At 48.1% G+C, this 11,101-nt stretch overlaps 1 protein-coding gene across 1 annotated transcript in view; it reads right to left on the bottom strand.

Moving 5' to 3' along the window:
• The window catches only part of HPX (hemopexin), a 34,800-nt gene that overhangs the window by 1,466 nt on the left and 22,233 nt on the right, over nucleotides 1-11,101 (bottom strand). Inside the window, exons 10-13 of the mRNA XM_085856269.1 lie at nucleotides 2,637-2,846; nucleotides 2,410-2,529; nucleotides 2,075-2,217; nucleotides 161-314 (exon numbers count right to left, since the gene is read on the bottom strand). Of these exons, the coding sequence (XP_085712395.1) occupies nucleotides 161-314; nucleotides 2,075-2,217; nucleotides 2,410-2,529; nucleotides 2,637-2,846 (627 nt within the window). The remainder of the gene's footprint in view (nucleotides 1-160; nucleotides 315-2,074; nucleotides 2,218-2,409; nucleotides 2,530-2,636; nucleotides 2,847-11,101) is intronic.

Genomic DNA, 11,101 nt, shown 5'->3' with positions numbered 1-11,101 from the left:
AGGACGAGAGTTAATAGCCGAGTCTCGATTTGAAATGAGGATAGACAGCTCAAACCTGTAAACTAGACTGACAATCCTGAGAATCATAATTAAGTAAAAGTTGTTTTGCAAAAGGGACTGTAAAGTTGTGAATTAAATGGGTTTCTGCATTATTTATTACCTTTTACAAGATACAGATGGTCTTTTTCTGCTGAACATACAAATGCTGCATCTATTCCATCCGGTACTCCAGCAAATTTCTCCTGAAGCACATTAAGTGAGCCTGGCAGAAGTTGAAATTGCACATCAGCCTTGAAGTTCCAAAGTTTATTTCCCTGTTGGAGGAAAAGAATGAGGAATAGGGAGTGGGAGAAGTAGAGGCAATAAGAATGCAGACATTTGGATATATTAAACTGCATGATGGGGTTCCTTGGGCCATTTCAAATGCAAAGGATTAGATGGATGGCTTGAGCTGATTGTGTGTGTTGAGTATTTCCCACAAATCAACAGCCAAAACATATGACAAACCAATTACCGATTCACCTTTCTGGTGAAACTCCCAAAATTCGGGATCACTGCTCACCTGCACTCATTTGTTCCTCCTTTTCTTCCCCCCCCCCTACACTTGTGGAACCAACTTCCATATTCTCTTTAATCTCATTCTTCCCTCCAGGTCTTCAAAGCTGCTGTTCATCACCATCTCAGATATTCCTCCATTCAAAACCATGATCTTTTCTGCCCCTGTTAACCCCTCACCTCCCCCAAAATTTCCAGTTTTTCCTTCCTGAGAGTTTGCTTCTTTGCTTCCATCTTGTCCACCTCCTGCATGCTCCCTTACCTCTCATCGTTACACACATCCTTGTTCGTCTCAGTCTATTTTTATCATTTAGCTCTGCTGTTGTTGTTTCCCCCTCCCTTTCTGCTGTTCCCTTTGAGCTGTTGCATCCTAATACATTGTCTTTTTGTTATTCCTTGAATGGGCCTTGAATTTTATATGTGCAAAGAGAGTAAAAGCATGGCATATCATCAAAAAGGTGAAGATAGGATGGTGCAGGAAGAAAGGGAAAGCAGGTTAGAATGGAGTAGGAGGGGAAAAAAAGAACAAAGATGTAATATGCAGTGGCCTTGGAGCCTGACATCTGGATAGCTAAAAGATAGCACTCTCACGTTTGAGTTATCTTGTCTGGGTTCAATTCCCATCCTGACTATAAACTATCATCCTGGTGTTTCGCAGTGCCATCCTGGTGTCAATTAGAACACTGTCCCTCAGATAGGAGGTGAAGCTGGAGTACAGTCTGTCAGTGGGTGAATGTCAAATATCCCAGCATGCCATTGTGTCGTGGCATTCTGGCCAAGTACCGCATTATTGAGCTAACTACGATACTACTACTGCAAGCCATTTGCAAGCCACCAAGTGTGTACCTTGAGTGTGTAACATGGTATGAGGCTGTTTCAGCTACACTGGTATCCTGGACTCGAAAAGCAATAGCAGCACTAGTGAGGAAACATTTGGCATCCTATGGTTGCAGGTTTACCTGAAGTCAACAATGTTAGTGATATCGATTATAAGCGTCTCCGAGCCAATGTCGTCTCAAGAATATTCATATTGCTGTCGGAATGTCAGTAAAACCCCATCTGGCTCATGGATCACTTTCCTACGTTGACCACTCGGTTTGATTTGGTGAACAATTCATCCTTCCTGGTAGACTATAAACGTCCTCAGGGAAATGTAGCATGGGCATGAAAATGCTGTCCATGAAAAGGTAGTCATATGGATCAAGTATGGGAGCATGTGCCAGAGCAGCGCTTCACTACATCCACTTTCAGCCGACACTGTAGAAGCCTCTGTCTGGCCATCTCCCAGGTACGTGCCTGCTCAACCCCATCTCCTTGAGATACCGATCAACCTGGCATTCTGGTGGGCAGTGCTTCTGATGCCATTCCATCACGGGAAAATACCATCATCAGCTTTTTTACGGACACATCAGCGAGACTACGAAACAGGTACAGTTGGTAAGAATAGTATTGAAGAAATTATGACTCAAATATTGTCGTAGCTAACCCCAATAGTTACGCCTCACTACAGTCCACTTACACTGATAATGTAGAAATTGTTCTCCCAGGAAAATGCCGCGTTGACTGTTCCATTGAAACCTTGCCAGGTATCAGTTATATTCCAATGGTGAATATAACTTGGGAAGTTAGCTTGGGAAGTGTCAAGTCTCCAGTAGTAAGGACCTGAAGACATTATATACAAGATAACATGCGATATCCTCGGCGTCAGGATGGCAGAATCTCAACAAAGATGGTGGTGTGTCATAATGATCACAGTGACACTAAAGTGGACCATAAAATTCCCATTACAGCTGATGTAATCACAAATTAGAATTGTGCATGTTCAGAAAATGGCAAGCACCAGGGGTTACAAACCACGGAAAGCATAGCGACGACCCATGGGATCATTGGCCAAGGCGTCCAGAGGGTGCTTATTGCACCGGTTGGAAATTGAAGGTATAACTCCCTTGTGCACATAACCGTAGTGAGAAGTTCCTGAAACACACAGTAACAATGTCCGAGAGTATTCGAGTGCTGTTTGGTTCATGTGTACGTTATAAATATTACCTTGAGAAGAAAGGCGGTTAAAAAATCCTTCACACCTGGACAGTGCAGGAAGTAATTCTTTGCATCCTTTGGGTACACTGATGGCACTTGCCACGTCAGGGGATTGAAGCGATAGAATTTGACTCCTTTGAAGCAGTAGTAACGGCCGAGCCAGCGGTATGCAGCGTTACAGTTTGGAAGCTTTGCTGGAATGGCTTGCTCTTTGATTTGGTTGGTGTTGAGGTCCAGCCTGTACATGGTTGAGTCTAAACAGGGAGACACGTCATTCACCCTGAGTTACTTTGCAGGCTAAAGAAATGATGTTCATTAAAATAATTTAAATTTGTGTCATGTAGTTTTGCAATGCCAATATTTTTCCAATATTGGGAAATTCTGTTATGTTTGTGGGAAAGGGGGCAATAGTTAGATCAAGATCTTACATGTAATATATATGTTGTTGTTCGTCTTTCGGCTGCTCCCGTCAGGGATCGCCACAGCAGATCATCCGTTATGATCCGCATACTGATTTGGCATAGGTTTTATGCCGGATGCCCTTCCTGACGCAACTCTGGTCACCTCTTACGACACAGGGATAAAGATCGAGTTTCGCCATTATTCTGGGTTGCCCTACACCCTCTCATAGCACGGCCAAGCGCAAAGCTCCCGTCCTCAAGCGATCCTCCAACCCAAGCCTCTGAGTAGCCGGATTACAGGCGCACTCCACAACACCCACATATATATATATATATATATATATATATATATGTATATATATATGTATATGTATATATATATATATATATATGTATATACATATATATATATATATATATGTATATGTATATATATATATATATATATATATATATATATATATATATATATATATATATATATATATATATATATATATATATATATATATATATATATATTGTCACGGATTCGCGCCCGCCGGCGTGCGAACGGCCACGTAACTCGAATCGCGACACGTCGCCCACCGGACGGACAATCCAGTCGTGACCCTCTCGGACTAACGCCGGGAACCAGTTACGGGTGGACCTTTCGGTCTCACCGCGATCGAGCCAATCGGCCCCCGCGTGGGATAGGGTTGCTCGCCAAATTCGACCTACCTAAGTACCCACACGGAGGGTAGACCGGGCGATCGCACCTCGCCGCAGGTCGACTTCGGACATGGGCCACTTAAGCGACCCGTTCCGTACTATCGGGATAACCGAGCGGTGTTATTCGTCGGCCTCGACGGTTCGATTAATTATCGGGCGTCTTAGCCCAGGACCAACCCTTTACGTGAAGCAAGATGGGGATTCAATGAAAGAAATGACGAAGCGAAGCGGGAAAACAGTTCAACATAAAGCACATTTATTCGCGATGAACGGAAAGCACACATATACAATTCCACCAAAAGCACATAGAAAAGGAAAAGAAACACAATGCAATTTTACGCAAAAAGCAAATGTAAAAGCGAAGACACAATGCAGAGCTATCCGACTACCGAGCACACGGCAACACTTATACAATTCTACTTCACAGACGGCGCCGACAACACATACCCAAAACCAAGAAAAAGAACACCCTCAAGGATGAGGCGGGCCTGGGGCCGAGACCGGGTCGGGCCTACCCGTCTGATGATGAGGCGCGAAGTGGCGATGGTGCCCCAACTCCGCGGGCCTCGCGGACAGTGTCTGGTAGGGGGTGGGAAAGGGGCCCCCTCTGTCGCACTATCTCAGCGCGGGGGGAAACAGGAGGGGGTTGCTGATGCTCGGGGAAAGGAGGATTTTTACTCTGTCTCGGGTCCCGTGACGAGCGTCTCCACCTCGACCAGGTCGCACCGTCGGCCTCCCTGGTGTGCAGCTCCCGGCACCGACGCGAGCACCCCCTCGTCTGCCTTCGCCGCCGCCGCCTCTCCACAGCTCCGTCCTCTTCGCTCCGACTCCAACTCCGAACTCTTCCTCCTGCGAACTCTTTCCAACGCACCCACGACTGACGAACGCGGTCGCTTATATAAGCCCCGTGGCTTCGCCTTTGACCCCCTGCCTTCGACCTTTCACCTCGCTCCCCATTGGCCCGAGAAAAAGTGGGCGTGAATGCATTTTGATCCATGAATTTGCATATAGCGACCGCCCTCCAACGCCCTGGAGGCGGGGCCAAATCGCCCCTTGCTCACCGATTGGACGGAACAAAAGTGGGCGTGAGTCGTTTTTGATCCGTTTTTGGAGCGGAAAGTCCGTGGTTTTGTGCACGCTGTTCGGCGCGCGCCCTGCATGAGTCCAATACCGGTACCCACAAGCGGCGCAAGAACGGTGGCGATGCGACGGTTGCGAGGTGTGACGGTAAAGGTCGTGGCTGTTGTGGTGAAGCGGCGCTGTGGTGGGTGGTTGATGTTGTGATGACTGTTGAGACGTGGTTGGTGGTGGTAATCATGGCGGTTGGTCCAAAATAAAGATAGTAAAAGAAAAACGGCTATCCTGAAGAGTCGCAGCACGCATAAATGACATGTATTCCCACTAGACCACGGGTTTGGGCCTAACTACACATATACTTACCGAGATATCTCACCTTAGGGACCTGAATGGTGGTGTGCGAATTTCGTCAACCACAACAATATATATATATATATATATATATATATATATATATATATATATATATATATATATATATATATATCTTCTTCTTCTTCTTCTTTCGGCTGCTCCCGTTAGGGGTCGCCACAGCGGATCATCCATTATGATCCGCATAGTGATTTGGCACATGTTTTACGCCGGATGCCCTTCCTGACGCAACCCTGGTCGCCTCTTACGACACAGGGATATGGTACACCTATTTTAACCGGGGTATACACCGGCCCAGTATACTGGTACTCATTTCGCCGACCTCGGAAGGATGACAGGCTGAGTCAACCCCCTGGTGTATTAATTCAGTGGCTCAACGGGGCTTGAACTCAGGACCTCTTGGATCCCAAGCCGCTGCCCTAACCACTGCGCCAACACCAGGCTATATATATACATATACATATACATATATATATATATATATATATATACATATATATATATATATATATACATATACATATATATATATACATATACATATATATACATATATATATATATATATATATATACATATTGTTGCGAATTCGCGCCCGCCGGCGTACTGATGGCCGCATCACTCGAATTGTGACCGAGTCGCCCACTGGACGGACAATTCTGTCGTGACCCTCTCGGAACAACGCCGGGAGCTAGTCACTGGTGGGGGTTTAACCCCACCACTACCGTGCCAATTGCCCACCCACGCAGGATAGGGTTGCTCGCCAAATTTGATCTACCAAAGTACCTGCGCGGATAGTCGACCGGGCGATCGTACCATGCCACAGGCCGACTCTGGGACACGAACCGCTTAAGCGGTCCGTTCCGTGCTACAGTGATAACCGAGCAGTGTTATCGTCGGCCTTGATGGTTCCGATTAATTACTGGGCGTATTAAGCCCACTGCGAACCCTTTACGTGAAGCAGGATGGAGGGTCAATTAAAAGGAAGGAGACGAAGCGAAACGGGCACAGTTCAACATCCAAGCACTTTTTTTTTTTATACGACACATGGAGAGCACACATATAGTCAAACAGTCAAAATGCACATACGGCAACAAAAACAAAAGCAACAACGACGCAGAGTTACTACCGACAACGCGCACACACGGCAACACTTATACAGTTCTACTTTACAGACGGCGCCACCCACAGACATTTGCACAGAACCCAAAAGAAATAGAAGTGGTCACTTCCCTGTGCGCGCACCGAGTCCTTCTCCGCGCCCTCAGCTCCCCGCTCCTCCGGCGTGGTCGGCGAGCTCGTGCTTCGCGCCGGCACGTGTTGCCGTTCGACGCCACGGAGGGGGTTTTGGGGAATGAACGGGGTTTTCAGCGCTCTCTCGGTGTGGACGGGGGGGGGGAGGAAGAAATCGTCGACACTAGGGGTCGAGAGAGAGGAAATGGTGGACGCTTCGTCCCACCAGCGGGGTCTCGGGACCACACAGACTCCGGCGAACCCTCGGACAAGAACCCTCGAACAGGATATATATATATATCTTTCTCTCTCTCTCTCTCTCTCTCTCTCTCTCTCTCTCTCTCTCTCTCTCTCTCTCTCTCTCTCTCTCTCTCTCTCTCTCTCTCTCTCTCTCTCTCTCTCTCTCTCTCTCTCTCTCTTCACACCGTCGTTTGTCCAAAAGGTCCAAGGCTCATCAGGATCAAGGGCTCCGCAGGGATCAACAGGCCGGCATGAACAGTGTGATGAATTGAAGGATGTGACGCGTGATCACATGCCGCGCGGCTCGCACACGGGACAGATAAAACCGAGATTCCGCGCGGTCGGTGGGATTGTCCCTGGGGCATTGTCATTTACGGCGGTGGTTCACTTGGTGCTCGTTGAATGGTGAGAATTGAGAGTATACCGGACTCCGTGTTAATTGCTGATTTATTTTGCGGTGATCTACTGCACGTGTATACCTTGCTGCACATGTACTCCTTGCTACACATGTACTCCTTGCTGCACATGTATCCCCTGATGTGCCCGTAGAAGCGGCTTCAATCAAGTGAAATAAAGCCTACACTCCGAAGGTTTTTCCCTCGCATTCATTTCAATTTATTTCACTTGATTCCTTCGGATCCCTCAACCGACGATGGACAAGATCTACAAACCGGAGAGCTTCGATGCAGACCCAAACGCAACTGACTCAGAAATGAAATGGTCGCATTGGTTCCGTTCCTTCTCACACTATCTGATCATTATTGAAGAGAGAGCCGACAAATTGGCCGCACTTGTAAACCATGTCTCGCCCAGTGTATTCAGGCTCTTCTCGGAGTGTGACACCTACGACGCAGCGATCGAAGTGCTGCAGGCGCTCTACGTGAAGCGCAAGAACGAGGTATGCATACGACATCTTCTCAACACACGCAGGCAAGCAGCCGGTGAGACAATTGATCAGTTCCTGCAAGCTCTGAGGCAGTTGGGCAAAGACTGCAGTTTCTTGGCAGTAACCACCGAGGAACACCGAGATGAAGTGACCAGAGAGGCGTTCATCCAAGGGCTCAGGTCAGCCCCCATTCGGCAACGCTTACTGGAGAAAGCAGAACCTACTCTTGAAATGGTAGCTGACCAGGCCCGAGCAATGGATACGGCTCAGCAGCAATCTGAGTCATATGGGACACCGGTGTTGCTAATGAACGCTGCTACGGCGGAAACTCAAGGAACCCCCCGGGACACCTCCGACACTGAGGATGGAGATAAACCCGAGGAATTGGATACCCAGACCTCGTCAAACTCAGCAACTACTTCGGTTGGTAAATGGTTCTTTTGTGGGTATAAAAGACACCCCCGTAACAAATGCCCCGCCAGGGATGCCACATGCATGAACTGTGACAAGAAAGGGCATTATGCCAGGGTATGCAAATATACTCTTAGAAGAAATAAACCCACTTCTGCGGCTCTCTACTCACAAAAGAAAGTAACAGCAGCTTCACCGGGGAATCTATCCAAAGTTATCATCAACATACAAATTAACGGGCATATGGCCGAGGCTCTGATTGATACCGGTAGCTCTGAAAGTTTCGTCAACAGCTCGCTAGTGAAGGGCAGGAAATGGAAGATCCACCCGACAGACAATACGGTATGCATGGCCTCCACATCACTACAGTCCCGCGTACGAGGGTACTGCAATGTTGAGTTGGACGTAAAAGGGTACACGCATCGGGTTGTAAGGGTACTGGTGCTTCGTGATTTATGTGCAGACGTAATTCTGGGTCATAATGTCCTCAAGCAGCACGCGAGCGTCGAAATACCCTTTGGAGGAAGCAAACCTCGTCTAATTCTAAATGCTCTGACCACCGCAGAGGTATCGTCCCCCCTGCTGTTTGCTAACTTGTCGCCGGACTGTAAACCGATAGCGATCAAATCGCGATGATTTACCTCTGCCGATATGAACTTCATCACTTCTGAGACCAAGCGATTACTGGAAGAAGGCATTATAGAACCGAGCGATTCGCCATGGCGCGCGCAGGTGTTGGTGACCACCAGTCAGAACCATAAGAAACGAATGGTTGTCGATTACTCTCAAACGGTCAATCGCTTCACCCAACTCGATGCCTACCCTTTGCCGCGCATAGACGAGATGGTCGAACGCGTGGCCAATTACAAAATATTCAGCACCATCGATTTGTGAAGCGCCTATCATCAAATTCTCATCCGAGAGGAAGACAAACCTTACACCGCATTCCAGGCAGGTAGACGCCTCTATCAATTCAGGAGGATTCCGTTCGGTGTCACTAATGGAGTAGCTTGCTTCCAACGAGTTATGGACGACATCATCTCGGATGAAAACCTCAAAGACACTTTTGTTTACGTGGACAATGTCACGGTGTGCGGTAAGGATCGGGGGGAACATGATATGAATCTGGACAGATTCTTGAGCATTGCTAGAAAATACAATCTGACCCTCAACTACGAGAAATGCGTATTCTCGGCAAGGTCAATTGACCTTCTCGGCTACACAATAGCCGACGGCACGATAAAGCTCGATCCTGAACGATTGCGCCCACTCCGTGAGCTACCCCCACCTCATGATCTGCATACAATGCGTCGGGTGATCGGGATGTTCACTTACTATGCCAGATGGATCCCCCAGTACTCTGAAAAAATACATCCCCTAGTGCATTGCAAAAACTTCCCACCAAATGCCGCTGTTGTACAAGCTTTCCACAGCCTCAAAGATGATATTGGTAATTCCGTGGTATTATCGATCGACAGCTCGGTGCCGGTCGTGGTGGAAACGGATGCTTCCGATCACGCGATCGCCGCGACGCTCAATCAGTCCGGCCGACCCGTCGCGTTCTTCTCGAGAACTCTCTCAGGAAGCGAGCAGAGACACTCTGCAATAGAGAAGGAAGCGTACGCTATTGTCGAAGCCCTACGTAAATGGAGACATTATTTACTGGGCAACCACTTCACACTCGTCACGGACCAGCGATCCGTTGCCTTCATGTTTGATGGGAAAAATAACGGGAAAATTAAGAACGAGAAAATAATGAGATGGCGGATAGATCTATCTTGTTATAGTTACGACATTGTTTATCGGCCCGGGAGGGAAAACCCTGCTGCAGACACCTTCTCTCGGGTCTACTGTTCGGCGACAATCAGTCGGGCTTTGCAAGACCTTCATGGGACTCTGTGCCACCCGGGGGTAACCAGAATGGCACATTTCGTGCTCAGACAAAACCTTCCCTATTCTATCGAAGATATTAAACAAATGAATGCTTCCTGCCCTGTTTGTGCTGAACTAAAACCCAGATTCTATGGCACGGCATCTGGCAGGTTGATCAAGGCCACTTCTCCCTTCGGGAGACTAAATATCGAATTCAAAGGACCCCTGCCGACCGAGACAGACAACAGATACATATTCACTGTTGTTGATGAATACTCAAGGTTCCCATTCGCATTTCCGTGCTCGGATATGACCTCGGTCACTGTCGTGAAATGTCTCTCTGACCTCTTCGCCATGTTTGGGAAACCGTCGTACATACTGTACATTCAGACAGAGGGCCGTGTTTCATGTCGGCCGGGCTAAAACAGTTCCTACTTGAGCACGGCATAGCAACTAGTTGAACGACGGGTTACAACCCACAGGGTAATGGGCAGGTGGAAGGTATAATGGTGTCATTTGGAAAGCCGTAACTCTGGCGCTGAAATCGAGAGGACTGGGGCCCGAGCGGTGGGAGGTTACCCTACTCGACGCTCTGAATTCCATACGCTCTTTGCTCTGTACGTCCACCAATGCTACTCCTCACGAACGAATGTTTACTCACCAACAACGTTATGTTGACGGCCAATCGGTGCCCAACTGGCTAACCTATCCCGGAACAGTGTTCATGAAACGCCCGGTACAACAAAGCAAGTCTGAACCAATGGTGGAGGAGGTTGAACCAATCGATACTAATCCAGAGTATGCTCATGTTAGACTTCCTGATGGCAAGGAGACCACTGTGTCGGTTCGCCATCTGGCTCCCGCAGGTACTCCTCCTGCAGGTACTCCACCATCGGGTACTCCTCCCTCTGACATTCTCTCCCCAGGTGTTTCCCCCCCAGGAACTCCACCCGGGAATGGTGGTGACGGAGCTGCCGTGTTCCACCCGAGAGCGATCGAGGAGTCATCCCCGGCACGAGTCGAGGAACGAGTCGAGGAGTCATCCCCGGCATGAGTCGATGCTCCCCAAGAGCATCGGAAGCCTCCCTCAAGTGAAACCACCATTTACTCCCGGAGAGGTCGACGGATAAAACCCCCTCGCCGACTCGATCTGTAAAGGGGGATTATCGGCATCCCTCGATGGCACCTTACCATGCTCCTATAACTCAAAATAATCCTCACTGCTTAGAATGTATGCTTCTGTAGTTTAAATAGTTCACGCTGCTTGAAATGTATACTCCTATAGCGTAGAAGTAATCATGGTGT

Source organism: Eptatretus burgeri, chromosome 15, assembly GCF_056783735.1.
Source record: "Eptatretus burgeri isolate ZD-2024b chromosome 15, Ebu_testis_v1, whole genome shotgun sequence".
NCBI classification, from domain to species: domain Eukaryota; kingdom Metazoa; phylum Chordata; class Myxini; order Myxiniformes; family Myxinidae; genus Eptatretus; species Eptatretus burgeri.
The sequence above is the reverse complement of the archived record's forward strand: the minus strand, read 5'-3'. Positions and strand labels throughout refer to the sequence as shown.